General features: G+C 41.7%; 1 protein-coding gene across 1 annotated transcript in view; it reads left to right on the top strand.

Annotated features, from left to right (window-relative positions):
• IGF2BP3 (insulin like growth factor 2 mRNA binding protein 3) overlaps positions 1–11,420 on the top strand; it is a 311,184-nt gene extending 299,764 nt beyond the window's left edge. Inside the window, exons 14-15 of the mRNA XM_030201828.1 lie at positions 6,776–6,889; positions 9,716–11,420. Coding sequence (XP_030057688.1) covers positions 6,776–6,889; positions 9,716–9,820 — 219 coding nt within the window. The 3' untranslated portion in view covers positions 9,821–11,420. The remainder of the gene's footprint in view (positions 1–6,775; positions 6,890–9,715) is intronic.
• Positions 11,421–15,223: the final 3,803 nt, after the last annotated feature.

The raw sequence follows: 15,223 nt of genomic DNA, 5'->3' as shown, positions 1-15,223 counted from the left end.
TCCTGCAATCTACTGGATCTGAGAGCTGCACTATTCCCTGTGTCAGAAGTATTTCCATTAATTCACTTGCCACAGAATTCAGATTAACTGGTTTCGTAGTTCCCAACCTGCTCTTTTCTTCATTTTTTTTATGGAGAAAAAAAAACATCCTCCCTTCTTCAGTCCTCTGGGATATCTCCCAACTGTAAAGTAGTATTACAAGGTCGTACAGCAGAACTGCCAGAACTTGTCTAATTCCCTTCAGTACTTATGGATGTATTTCTTCTGGCCCAATTGCTTGTCTACCTTTAGTTTAGTTTAGTTAGTGCCTCAAAAATACATTCTTCTGAAAATTGTTCCAAGGTCTACCTCACATCCGTTCCTATTTGTATTTGTCTTATACAGTCCTGTCTCCTGTTCACCTGTGAACATATATTTGTTCACAGATGAACAAATATATGTTCACTAGTACAACAGGCCTTTTTCTGACACACATGAAATGGGCGCTAGCAAGGTTTTTCTCGGAGTGTGTATGTTTGAGAGACATGGAGGCATATTTTCAAAGCACTTAGCCTTCCAAAGTTCCATAGAAACCTATGGAACTTTGGAAGGCTAAGTGCTTTGAAAATATGCCTCTGTGTGAGAGAGTGAATGTGCGAGTGTGTGTGTGACAGAGAGAGAGTGAGACTGCTGGGTGTTAGTGTGTCTCCCCTGCCCCCCCTCCAGCCACCCAGCGATTCTCCTCTGTCCCCTGCCCCCCCCCCCCATAGCCATCCAGCGATTCTTCTCTGTCCCCTGCCCCCCTCTAGCCACCCAGCGATTCTCCTGTCTCCCCTGCCCCCCTCCAGCCACCCAGTGAGTCTCCTCTGTCCCCTGCTCCCCCTCCAGCTACCCAGTGAGTGTCCTCTGTCCCCTGCTCCCCCTCCAGCCACCCAGTGGTTCTCCTCTGACCCCTGCCCCCCCTCCAGCTACCCAGCGATGCTCCTCTCTCCCCTGTCCCCCTCTCCAGCCACCCAGCGATGCTCCTCTCTCCCCTTCCCCCCCTCCAGCCACCCAGTGATGCTCCTCTCTCCCCTGCCCCCCCTCCAGCCACCCTGCAATTTTCCTCTCTCCCCTGCCCCCCCTCCAGGCACCCTGCAATTCTCCTCTCTCCCCTGTTTACCTCCGCCGAAGCGGCCGCGTCTTTGAAAGCCCTGCCTGGCTGTAGCCTTCCCTTCGACTTCGTTCCCTCAGAGTCCCGCCTGCTGACGTCATTTCCTCTTTCTGCGAGGGCAGGACTCTGAGGGAACGAACTCGAAGGGAAGGCTATAGACGTTGAGGTTGTGCCTCGTGCTGCTATCCTGTGGTTGGTCAGTGCTGTTTGTGACGAACCCGGAAGTACGTGACGTCAGTTCAGGAGATGGATACAGCGTTACAGACGGCATGAACCCTTCAAACCTTCAGTGCCACGGAGTCAGCTTCAGAACGTTGGAGGTGCTTTTTATTATATAGGATATGTATATATGCTGGTGTAACTCAGTCTTCTGCTTTTTGTGTGGTATTTGTATAGACAAGGAAGCCTTGTCAAGAATTGTTTTTCAAATCATGATCTTGCTGGTTGAACAAGAAGCTGAGGGTTGATTTGCAATGATGGGTGTCATCAGGGTTTGGAAACAAGGCAGGATCTGTGAGCCTGATGAGAACTGTTTGGGCCTGTTGGTGCTGGGTCTCAGAACCAAAAACCCAGCGCCTCACTCTTACAAATTTCTTAGGACCACCAGCCTGATAAGTACAAAAAACAACTGTAAACAAAAGAAGCTTCTCACGTTAATAAAGTTTATTCTTACCCAAGAACGTGCAAAATAAGAAATAATAAGAAATTAGTAGCAGCAAATAAACAGGGTAGGGAGGGAACATAAACAAAAAGGAGTTGCCAGGGAAATATGCATATCCCTTAGTGTGCTGAGACAAAGTGAGGAAGATTTTCAGTGACCCCCTCTGCCTTTCAGAGGGTTTCTGAGCCCAAAATACAAAGAAATGTTTTTTCCAGGAATACATCATATAGGATATGTCATTTGTTTGTTACAATTGCCAAAAGGTACATTAAAAAATACTGCATCTCCTTAAAAGACACATTTGTCCTTTTGTTAAATAAACACATCCTCAGTATTAAAAAAAAAAAATCCTTATCTCGCTTTGAAAGGAGTCAGGATTCAGTTCTCAGAGTCCCCACCCTTGCAATATGTCATTCTCCTTTCCTATCTTGAGGCTACAGAATCTTGGGCTAGATGCATCAACCAAACGTTAAAAAATCTAAATCGTAAAAGTGCTTAATGAATTTGAAACAACGAAGAATGCACAAAAAAAACAGCTCAGAAATGTTGGGTGCGGTATTGAAAAGTACAATGTATCAATCGTTCGTTAACCCCGTCGTTAATTTGCTCCTTAAGCATGCGCAGAGCAGTCACAAACGTACTAAACCTACGTAGGTTGCTTACGTCAGACTGGGGCGTGCGAGGGGGGGATCCCGACCTGCAAGCCTTTTAGCTGTCTGATCTAGCAGAAGAGTGCAGTTGAAGATAACTCTAAAAAGAACAACCCTCGTAAATCCCCTTTTGTAACAAAAGACCTTTTTGCAGCTTGTTTACAGTACTGGGAAAATTGGCTTCAGGGGATAGCAGAGAGTGTTAATTTTCAAAGCTTCAGGGAGAAGCAGTATGTTTTGTTTTGTAATGATGCAGGGGAAAGCGGAGAGCCACGTGTTTGTGTTTGTATCTCACTTTTCTTTTTAAACATGCTGGCTTGAATTTTTATGGTGCAGGGGGCAGCAGGGAGATGATAGCTCAGGCCTTAACGACAGGTCTGAGCACACGTAAAATTTCTGACAGTAAATGATTCGTTGCAATCATCGGTATGGTTAGTGCATTCCGAATTGTCCACATTTCAATGGTAGTTTCTCCTTTGCATTCCGTTTTCGTTAGCTGCTTGCTTCATAGGAAAAAGGCATTTAATGCATGCAATGGTTAGGAATTTTCTTCGTTAAAGGGTTGTTAGAGGGTCGTTAAGGTTTAGTGCATCTAGCCCCTTGTGTCCAGGTCCATAGCCTAGCTCCCTTCAAATGGTAATTAGTTTTCAACAGATGGAAACCTGCTGCAGCCTAAAAGTCTACAACTCAGCCTCTTTGAACACACTTATCAAAAAACTGAATTGCATGACTCCTTGTCTTTCAATTACCTGGCCAGAGGAAGGGAGGAAGTGGGTGCTTACTTGTTTGCTTATGCTAAGCAACAAATGGCCTTGTTTGTTTGTTTGTAATCCACAGAAGAAAAAAATGTCTCCACACTTCCCCATCTGTAGATTATGGTTATTCTTTATATAAAATATTACCAGCAGTGGAACTGCAAGGTCTAGGCCTTCATAATTGCACCCCCACCAATAGAACAGAAGCAGCTCACATTGCTGTCACTTAGTGCATGCACTTGCCTCAAAAATGCTACTCCAAAATTTGTAGGTGATCGTGTCCAATGCCATTGTATAAGTCACCTCTTCAAAATTGCCTGTAAAGAAGATGGTATGAAGCACACTGCCCTCCTGTGGAAGTTCAATAACTCTCACAAGGCCAGAGTCCAGTCCACGCATTGAACTTTGTGTGGAAATTGTCGTGTGTCTTCCAAGGAAAAAAGAGCTGTTACTGTGGAAATTTTGAGAATCCAGTTTTTATCTCGGGCCTTGCTCTCCTAGTGGATTTTTATTTCTGAATTGCTTGACAATTGAAGATGCTTTGGAGAAGCATTTCTCTACCAGCTTTCCCCTCTTAAAAAAAAAAAAAAAAAGTTGAACAGTGTAAGTACATTTAAACATTGAAAGGTTCTGCACATGAGAGGAATGAAATTTGGACTTCACAACCATGAAAAGTTCTTTTCGACATGATTTTTACAAAAAATTAAAACCTGATATATGAATCATTCTCTCTATGACCTGAATGGACATGCTAGCGTGGCAAAGGATGATTGGTTGACTTGAAAGCCAAGATAATGATGGAAAACTATTTTGAGCCGTTCAGTGACAATTTTGTGATGGAGGGGTTTTCTATTCTTGTGTAGTGAGCTTAGCAGTTTCATGTCTTGTATACCTCAATATGTGAAACAGGGTTTTCAGTGTTGCTAGCTATTTCAAACTGTCCTAGAATTGGTTGGGTACAGCATGTAATATGCAAGTTAACGTAATAGGCAGCCCTGTGGCTTCATATCTAGCTGCTTTGACGTGTCTTCATATCTAGCTGCTTTGACGTGTCTTCTGTGCTGAGGTCTTGTTGTGAATTTTATTTACTTCCTAGTGAGTCAGAATAGTTTTTGAAGATAACTATCATGAGTACTTTTTTCTGTCCTTTTTATTCAAACTGTATCAAAATATTGTATAAATAGGGTGGAGGTTCATGGGTAATACATGAGGATCTCTGAGTTAAGAACCCCTGTGATAGATGCTCAGATTCAAAGCATATTTATTCTATTACACATGGGTGTTACATAAGGCTAGAAGGGCTAAAGCCAGGAGTAGCAATGGGAGATATTTCTTCAGAGTGGTGGATTCATAGAACAAGCCAAAAAACAAAAAAAAACCCAAAAAACAAAAAAAATCAACCATCCAATAGTCTGAAGCAAACAGCAGAGGTGACCAAAAAAAGGGGATGTTGCACACCAAGGGTGTGCTGCAAAGTTTATTTAGTCTTCAGAAGACTTGACCCGAATCGTGTTTCAGCCATAAGGGCCTGCATCAGGAGTCTGAAGTATATTCAGTGGATCTGTGTGTCGACACTGTGTTTGATATACACAAAACAATGACATCTCAGAAACACCAAAGAAAGACCATGATATATAGTATATAATATGTTCATTGTTGATTTAATCTTGAACTGATAATGAATATGACTGTTGGGCAGACTGGATGGGACTATTCAGGTCTTTACTATGTAAATTGCTGCTACAAGAAATTAGTGCGCAAAAAAAGCTTAAGATCTCAAAACCGCTATGGAACAGCATGGACCTCTAGAAAACTGTGCTTTTCCATAGTGGTTGTAAGACATTAAGTTTTTTTGCACACTAATTTCTTGTAGCAGCAATTTCATATATTGAACATAGTGTGTTGACACAGATCATTGAATATACTTCACACTCCTGACTCAGGCCCTTGTGGCCAAAACACTATTCATGTCAAGTCTTTTGAAAATTAAATAAACTTTGCAGCACCTTGGTGTGGAACGTTCTTTTTATTTTTTTTTGTTTTTGTTTTTTTTGCCTTCGCTGTTTATTTTGGATTCATAGAACAACCTCCCAGTTGAGGTGGACAAACCAGTAACAGAATTCAAGAAAACATGGGAGAAGGAAGAGAAAGAAATAAGGATCAACAGGAAGGAAATGGGACAGACTGGATAAGCTTCGTGGGATCTGCGAATCATGTTGCTGGTTTCTTTAACTTCAGAATGTTATGCTACGCGGTCTGCCTCGTGGGCTAGTCTACAAGTCAACCACAAAACACATCTCCTTCAAAGTATGACTAATCAATTGCTAATGTATGCGTGGGTTATTTAACATAAAACAGAACCACCTTTACCAGTGGGGAGAGAGTCTCCAGTGAGACTACTGGGATGGAGTATTAACACATTATCATATGCTTAGTTTAACATCCCTGGTCATTAAAAGAACCTCCACCTCAGCAGTCTATATTAATTACTCACAGGTACTCCTAACAAAATTGTTCAATCCATTCATCAACACACAGTAACTTCAACATACTCCTAGAGGAGCTTAGAAGAAAGGTGGGAAGCGGCTCTGTGAGATGGAGGAATTTTGCCTGGAGCATACTGTATGACAAAATAGTTGCTAAGTTTCTTTGACTGACTGAAGTTTGATTCACACAGACAGTTGACAGATGGTTTGAACAAAGTATCAATATGGTCTATCCATTATAAACACCCATGAGTAAATAAAATAGACTGTTTGAGAAAAAGCAGATTTTTTTTTTTTAATGACCTAGGGTATGAAATAGTAAGCACATGATTGTGTTAATACTCATCACAGTGGCATCACTGAGGTCTTTGTCTCTGCTGGTATAGATGAATTCTGTAGGTTATTCAATGTAAATTTAGAGCAATTGATTATGTTCTGAAGAAGGTGTGTTTTATGGCTGTCTGGGGAGTGTTCGCCAAAAGCCTCCACTGTTGGTTCTACCAGCTGAGGGCAGCCTTCTGTTAACAATTGGAAATGGCCCCCATTCCTCATTAGATCTGTTGCCTTCTGAGCACTTGTACGGTATTTGTATTGGTCTCACTAGCGTGACTTGGCCTCTACCTCTTGTGGGTTTGAGAAATGCAAATACTATTTTAGTCATCAACAGTCTACAGTAGTGATGCTAAACTATAAAAGTGGTTGTTATGTTATGCAGAAAACGTCTTTTTGGTTAGTCTTGGTTAGTCAATAGTTTCTGTAGGCAAGAAAGTTCCCTACGGTGCTTATATATTTTCAGTCTCGCACTCCCCCCCCCCCCCTTTTTGCTTAATGTATATTCTGCCTGAATTCCCCAGGACATCACAAAAGAACCACAGTGTGTCTCTGTTTCAGAGCTGGGCAACCAGTTGGTGGTGATGGCATTAGTGTTGGGAAGGGGAGTTTAATTGTTCCCTTTTTTTGTTAAATTGAGATTGATTATGAGACATTAGTGTCCCCTTCCCCTCCTCCACTCCTTTGGTAAAATAATATAAATAGCTTAGGAGTCAGAGGAATTCAAAGCATTGATATTAACTTCTGTGTTTTAATTTTAGGTAAATGAGCTTCAGAATTTAACAAGTGCAGAAGTTGTAGTCCCTCGGGATCAAACACCTGATGAAAACGATCAGGTTGTGGTGAAAATAACTGGCCACTTCTATGCAAGCCAGGTACATATGAGCATTGTATGTGTACTTTCTGCATATGATACTGCTAGCATGAGTTGTTCTCACACTTCTGAAGAATAGGAGGATGATCTGGAGTGTGTTCCCCATACCTTCTGCATGTGTCATTAGACAACTTCCTGGGTGCAAACATTTCTAGAGAGGAAGGGCATTGCAATGTACTCCGTGCTACACAAATTGACTGTATGCTACTTTAATATGCTTTACAAGTGTTTATTCCTATATTGATGGTGAAATACCATTGCTTAAGTATCAATCAAATCTTTCTTTTTTTGTGTGTGTTTTCTTCAAAATGGAAGGTATGCATCTGTTCTTTGTTCTTTTTTTTTTTTCATCTGTCTTTTGCTATTATCCTGTTTCCTCATCAGTGAGAAACAGCACCTCTATCACTTTCACCATCATAAATGAGAAATGATTTTTTTTTTAAACCTAGCTAATCTCTCTGGGGTCCTTTCACTAAAGCTTAATGTATGTTAAATGCTGCACAGCCCACTTTATATCTAGGGGCCACAGGGCACATGGGGGGGGGGGGGTTCTTTTACAAAGTGGCAGTAAGCCGGATGCGGGCTTACCACATGCTAAAACAGAACTACTGCCAACCCAATGCAGCTGCCGGTGGCGCTGGAGCACGTGCTATTTCCGGCACTCAGGGAAAATATTTTTCTGTAGCGCAACCCTAACCTGGTGGTAATCAGGCATTGATGTGTGCTGCCCGGTTACTGCTGGGCTACCACTGGAGCCCTTGCTGCCACCTCAATGGGTGACGATCCCCACCGCGTGGCCATTTCTTTGGGGGCATTTTACCGGCTGTGGTAAAATGAGCCCTGGCATGTGGGAATAATGGCCTCCACCACTACCGCAGGGCCCTTTTTTCTGCAGCTTAATAAAGGGACCCCTTAGTGCATGCTAATGTCTGTTAGCACATGCTAAGCTTTTGTAGAAGGACCCCTCTGTAATTAAAACTGCATATACTGAGAACCTTCCCCCCCCCCCCCCCCCCCCTTAATTTTGTAGCTCTAGTGCTGTTAAGTGTCTGTTTAGAAGAATACAGCTCAATATTGAGAAACACTCATTCAGGTAGCAGCACTTGCTACTCGGGTGAGTGCCACTGTCTGGGGCCAGTCATTGATTTTCATTTCACTAAAAATCATTGCAGACCACCCTGGCACTATCTTAATCGTGATGGGGCAGAGCAAGGCCAGACCCTAGAATTATCCAGTTTGCAGAGTTGTTTACTTTGGCAATCAGATAAAGTTAGGACAGGAAAAAAAGGGTGTTCTAACTTTATCCAGATAGCAGTGGCACTGACTGCTCTATCCAGATATTCAGTGCCAGCTAGTATCTGATGCCGACACTGAATATCTAGATTTATTTCAGCCGCAGGGGCTGGCATTTAAAAAGAAACACTGACCACCCCACATGAATATTGATCTGATGATTTCCATATTTGTATTACTGGCTTCTAGTAAAGCTGAGAGGTTAACACGTCCTAGCCTGTCTCTCTTGAGCATTAGCTCCTGATCCAAGAACCTAAGAAACAGAGCACAATTAACCCTTTAGTGGCCCAAGGCAAACAAGTACAGTGGGCTGCCCCCCCCCCCCCCCCCCCCCCTTGTAGTGTAAATGTTTGTAAGTTCTCACAACGGGGCTGCACCTGACTCTGACTGTATCTGAAAACTGGCAGAGGAAGAAGAAACAAATAAGTGCTGCTTGCCGATGTTGCCAGCAGACTGGAGAACAATACACAGGAGCTGGGGAGAAGAGACAGACTTCTGGGCAGTGGTGGCTCTCATCTTCTCTCCATCCCTTCTTTCTGCCAGCAGCTAACTTACCAGGGCAAAATTCTGCCTTGAATTAGCACACCTGAGAGGGTCTGTCTTAAACATTTGGGCCCTAGGCATGTTCCTAGTTTCCCTATGTCTTAATCCTGTCCTGCTAACAGATACGTACGTGGAATACCTTTTCGTTAAAGTATATGAAGTGGAGGAGTAACCTAGTGGCTAGAGCAGCAGGCTGTGAACAGAGAGACCAGGGTTTGAATCAGGGGTGTATCTGCATGGGGCCACAGGGCCCTGGACCCCCCTACTACCGTTAACCCTCCCCTGCCTACCGCTGTCACCTACCCCCGAGGTCCGCTTCCTCCTGCCAGTTTTTAAAAATATTACTTCAGCTGGCGGGGGACCCCAACCCCCTCCAGCCCAGCCGAGGTCTTGTTTGAATTCTTCATCCTCGTGCTGTGAAAGCTGCATCCCTTCCAGTTGGATGGAGTCTGACGTCGCAGCACGTTGACGTCCTGCACGTACAACATGCTGCGACGTCAGACTCCGTCCAACTGGAAGGGATGCAGCTTTCAGAGCACGAGGATGAAGAACTCAAACAAGATCTCGGCTGGGCTGGTGGGGGTTGGGGTCCCCCGCCAGCTGAAGTAATGTTTTTAAAAACTGGCAGGAGGAAGCGGACCTCGGGGGTAGGTGACGGCGGTAGGCGGGGAAAGGGTTGACAGCGGTGGGGGGGGAGGGTTATCGGCGGTGGGGGGGGCTATAATGTGCCCCCTCACTCTAGCCCCTGCCCCCCCCCCTACCTCCGAACCTCAGATACGCCCCTGGTTTGAATCCCACTGACTCCTTCCAGCCTTGGGCAAATCACTTTAACCCTCCATTGGCTCGGGTACAGATTGTAAGCCCTCAGGGGATAGGGGAATACCTAATGCATGTGAATGTAACTCATCTTGAACTGCCACTGGAAAGACCTGAATTAAAAACTAAAAACAAATATGCAGCCTCACAGTAAACTTGATGCTTTGTCTTGCAGCTTGCCCAGAGAAAAATTCAGGAAATTCTGGCTCAGGTAAGACGGCAGCAGCAACAGCAGCAAAAAACAGTACCAAGTGGACAGCCTCAGCCAAGACGAAAATGATTGGTTCAGGAAGCAGCCCTTCGCAGAGACAGATGCCAGACCAAAGACAGACTGTGTAACAGACAGGCCACCAGGGGTCACCTGGTGCTACATGCGGAAGTTCCACCAAGTCAGTCACCTGTTTGAGGACCAGGCAACATATGAACTCTGTCTCTGTACGAATGTATTCATTAGGCTCCCTGAAACTTAAAAGAACCCAGCTTTAAAGTAAGGACCCCTTCACTTCCCTTTTGTTCTATTCTCATAATTTACTGTAACCCTGGTTAGTCTTTTTTTTTTTTTTAATTGTTTCCCCAGCAATTTTAGTATTTAGATTAATGAAGCTTTCTCTTCTGAGTTCACTGGTTTAAGGAAAGGCATTGCTCATCTAAGTCCAGCTGTGTATGGAATAAAATGGTTGAAAAGTACAGCTGGAGAGTGGGATTGTGGGTGGGTTTGTGGGTAAGAGAGGGTTTGGGTAGGATTGTGCTAGTCCCAGTGTTCTACAAGTGGCTTTTTTGTTTTAACAGTTTGGTTTATTCTTACATAAACACTGCCATGAGTAACCTAAGGGAAGTATTGAATGGTGTTGGCCAGGGCATGGAAAGATAAATATGCATTTTACTAAACTACCTCAGGCATTAGTACCTCAAAGAGAAATTTCTTTTTTTGTTTTGCGCCTTTTTTTTGTACTTTGTATACTTATAAAGCTAATAGTTGTTCTGGAGCATTTTATTTTTTTAAGAAAAAAAAAATAAAATTTTGATCAGCCACTAGTCAGGAGTGCTGCAAGATGATTGAGTTATAAAGTATGTTACTTCTGGCTGCTGGCTGATGGGAGTAAGGAATGTCAAAACATTGATGCCTCAGTTTTTCTGAGGTTCTCAGCACCACCATTGTTAAGACAATTCAGTGACTGTTCAGAAGACACTGAATCATATCAACGCTTCTGATAGCAATGCCAGGTTATATTTCTTCTTTTTTTTTTTTAAGGTGGGATAAAAAAGTTTGTAACGGTACTTTTGTTTTTGTTTTGGGGGGGGGGGGGTTGGAGGTTTTTTTGGGAACAGATCAAGGAAGTGATGGCAATAGGTTAGGGAAGGGAGGGGTTTTTTTTTTTTTTTTTTAGTTGGCTGCAGTAGTCTGGATTTTTGTTTTGTTTGGGTTTTTTTTTTTTTTGTTTGTTTTTCTTGGTTGAATGCATGGACCCTTTGTGCCTTTGACCATCACTACCTAACCATGTGACTTTGAAACATTTGCAGCCCATTTAGACTTTGCCAATTCTGTTCAAAGAGCAAGCTTCATCTTCAGTTTAGTAGGACATGTCATCTGTTGGAGCAGCACACACACATCTGTATTCTTTTTTTTTTTTTCCAATCAGCCTGCTTTCCATGAGTTATATCCTACTGCTCTCAGTTAACATAACAGAGGAGAGAGGTCAAGCAGCATTTGGCCATATTAAAATACAGTAAAAGAGTACATTTACATATTCAGCCACAGTAACAGGCCACCCAAGACACTTCGAAGGTCTAATAGTGACACAGTTCAACCTCCTAGCTTGGCTTATGATAGATGCAGCAGAGTTTATGCACATGATGCAACCAACCATGAAATGAGTATAGAAGAATTCAGAAGGCAGGGATTACAGGAAGCTACCAAATTTATTTTAATTTTCGAATGTAATTTGAATGATTGTGGTAATATTATACATTCAAGTTTCTACAATAAACTTCAGTCTACCTCAGTTTTGAAAGATGAGCGCAACACATGGTGCATAAAGACTGCTGTGTGTGTGTATGCGCGTGTGTGTACACACAGAGCCATGCTATTACCTCTCTTTTTTTTTTTTTTTGTGATGTTTTTGTGCATGAGATGATCAGAATCACCATGCTGCACTGATTAAGGGGCACAACTAGCAAAAAAAAAAAAATTCTCATCATTTTTTGTTGATCTACCTCTTAGAGTCATATTGAAATAGAGGCATTTCTGCATAGAATAGAGAATAACTTTTTTTTTCCCAAAGATCATTATTGTACAGCTTAGAGAATTTTGAAAATGGTCTGAAGTGGTTTCTTTTCCTGCATCTATTCTTTACTAATTTGGTTTAAAAAATCTCAAACTTATGTTGTAGTTTTAGCAAAGAAAATAACTTTTTTTTTTCCTTCTTGTCAAGAGTGACTTCATCTAGTGTTTAGGAGACTTTTGTTTCTTGCATTGATTTAAAAGTACTGAGCTAAGAAAAGTCATGGAATAGCATCTTGAATTTCTGAGTGAGGCTTCAGGCTAAGTCCAACCTGCCTTTCTTAACTTTTGAAAAGGATCTGACTTCTTTCCCATGATAATTTTTCAACAGTAGGTACTGCATTGTACATCAGCTAATCTAGATACTGTCATATCTTTAAATTTCTAGTCTGTTAGTATGCTTAAATCATGTTCTTATTTTCAAATGAGACTTGGTAATTTGGAGTATTTGGGAATAGCTACAGTAGACAGTAATACTGTATACAAGCTTATCTACAGAAAAAAAAACATGGATCATCTTTCATCTGTAATGTGCCCCCAATGCAGCTCCACTTACCAGATGCCTCTGAATGGAATAAAGAATTTAACTCCTATTGTTGGTCGCAGTTGTGTGGTCTTTTGTTGAATTATTTTTGTTTGTTTGTTTTTTGTGCAGCAGTAGCATATGCTCCAATGTAGTTGATTCAGAATTCTTAGATTATTGTTAAGCTGGGTAAGTAAGTACAGTAAGTAGCATCCCAGTAAGATCTGGAGTACCTCTGTTCTGTCCTTGGAAAATCAAGAATGTTTTCATAGTAGTAGCTTCTACCTTTGTGCTAATGCACTTTGCACTTAATATGCTTCACTTTGGGGAATGGTCATATTTCAAACTAGTAATTTATTTTGCATAATGCCACCTGTAGTTTGTTTTGCCCAGACAACTTATATCCATGTAGAACCTCTGCTAGAAACAGAAAAGAATACCTGGTCAACAGGAGTCTCACAAGCCAAAGGTTTTTTTGGGGGGGTATTCACCCCCATAACCTGCAATACCAACCACATCCTCTAATAGGTAGTAATGCTGCTCCAAATTCACTTCAGTCCCATACTCACACATGCCTGCATAGAGCATCTCCCATGTTCCCGGTACTTCTACTGCTCAGTAGATATTTTACAGTCTCGAGTGCACTGTATTACCAGGATGCTGATGCTGATGCTGCTGCAGCCCTTGTGACATCCAAGTATCCATTCACACCTTTTGTTTTCCACTATCGCCTGAGATCAGTTTTAGGAAGCTACTTGGCCAACAATTGGAGAAACAATGTGGGGTCCTTACTTTACACCAATCCCAAAACAGACACTGATAATACACAAAGAAAGCTGTAAAGAATGAGCTCTGTCCTAGTGCACTTAGGACATTATGTTGTATTAATAAACTTCACTATGGCATTGTTCTATATATGGAATTGTTGGTAGTCTGTGTGTCTCTGAAACTTTCAGAGTCAGGCATGTTAATCTACACAATTCTAGATGAGGCTTGTTTCTTTTAACTACTGTGCTGTGTCTGGACGTTTACAGACTGCTTCATGGGCAGCCACATGATGAAATGATGAGTGCAACACTTGAAGTCTGAAAATCTTATAATACTCGCAGGGCTGGCACCCCCGGCAAACTTTCATCCTTGCACCCTCCCCAGTTAACTTTCATGCCTTGGACCTTATTTCCAACCTCTGTAATTATGAAACAATGGAACTCAAAAATCATGATCATCTCAACAACCTTCCCAATCCTGTAAAAATACATAATTGGGCATCACACTTAAAAAATTAATCTTTGTTGTATATAAAGGCAATTTCTAGGTAACAGGCCATTTAAAAGTTGCCAATCTTCCCTGCAGGAAAAGCACACTTTGATTGTGAGTTTTTGCTACTGTCAGAATCTCTTGTTTTTCTTGGCTGTAGCTGCCCTATGCCATGCCACCCCTTCTCTGATCTTGCTGCCCTAGGCAACTGTCTAGTGTGCCTAACGGTTACGCCAACCCTGAATACTTCAAGGAAACTTGAACCAACAGTTGCTGCATTGTTGATCAAGGAGGAATGTGCTAGGAGCACCTGCCAAAAGATTTACTGCTACCTAAATAATCAGTCTGACTGATTTGAGGCAGTTGTAAGGCTCTTCACACAAAGTGTGTGCAAGAAAGTGTCATGTTTGTCTAATCTTAGGACTTATACAACTTGCTCATTGTAACTAAAATGACTTGACTATTAATTTTGATCAATAAAAAAAATTGGTCTGTCTAAATGAGATTTGTATAATTGCATTTTGTGTCTGCAGATAATGAACAATTTGGCTTATATTTTGAACTTTAAAAAAAGACATGCGTAAAACTGGAACTTTCATTTCTTTGAAACCTCTAATAAATATGTACCTCTGGCATTGTCTAAATACAGCAGTGTTTTCTGATTTGCTAACATTTCAGTAGCAGGAGCAATTGTGTGGTTCTTCCATGCTGTCTGTATGTGATTGATAATAGTTGCTAATCACTTTTGGGATTTCTGCAATTAACTGTTGCACATGTGCCACCTAGAGAATTAAACAAGGACAAAGCTTATCCCCGTGGGCTCTGTTCTCATCTGCACAAGCCTAGAACACTTACAATTTTTATATTTAAAACTTTTTATTAAAATATAAAAAGGAACAATATTCCATACAACTGTTTATAAATCACAAATAGAAAACAAGAATGATGAGCACCTATAATAACACCCCCCCTCCCCCGACTTCTACCCCAAGGAACCCTAATCCACCCTGTTAAAAAGTCCAGGGGTACAAAATACAACCAGCTCTGTATGCCCTAGTGGGGGGAGAAATATGCCCTATAAAGCATTGTTATGGTTTTTTTAATCTGTGGATGGCTAATATGCAGAGCTGCCCAGTTACCCATTCCAGAAGGATGTCAGGTTGGTGACAGCGTTATAGAGACAAGCTCCCTAAGTTCTTGAAAGAATGTGTTCCTCTGCTTATTGACTGCCACAAGTGCCTGAATAGGAAACAAAACACTGGCCACCGTTGGACTTATGTGATTGTAAAACGTTTAAGTTCGGCTTTTTTGAAATAACTTGCAGTAGAGATTATTATATTTTTTTTAATTTAATAAATAAGGGTTTTTTTTATGCCAATGATAGACTCTGGAACCCCAATTGGCTATAATGATATAGCAGGGGTCTACTGAGGCTTTTTCCTTTGTGTTTTTTTTGCAAATGTTCAACATTCTGGAAGCCTTGTTAGAATTCCTGATTATCCAATGTAAGATAGATGTTTATTTTGAAAATTTAAAAGTGCTTCCCCACCTTCCAATTTATTATTGATAGTGGTCCTGAATGTCTGCCAACCTCATCCAGATGCAGTATGAGACCTGCAGCA

The sequence above is a fragment of the Microcaecilia unicolor genome, chromosome 1 (assembly GCF_901765095.1).
Source record: "Microcaecilia unicolor chromosome 1, aMicUni1.1, whole genome shotgun sequence".
NCBI classification, from domain to species: domain Eukaryota; kingdom Metazoa; phylum Chordata; class Amphibia; order Gymnophiona; family Siphonopidae; genus Microcaecilia; species Microcaecilia unicolor.
Note: the sequence above shows the minus strand (reverse complement) of the source record. Positions and strands in the feature narration are given on the sequence as shown.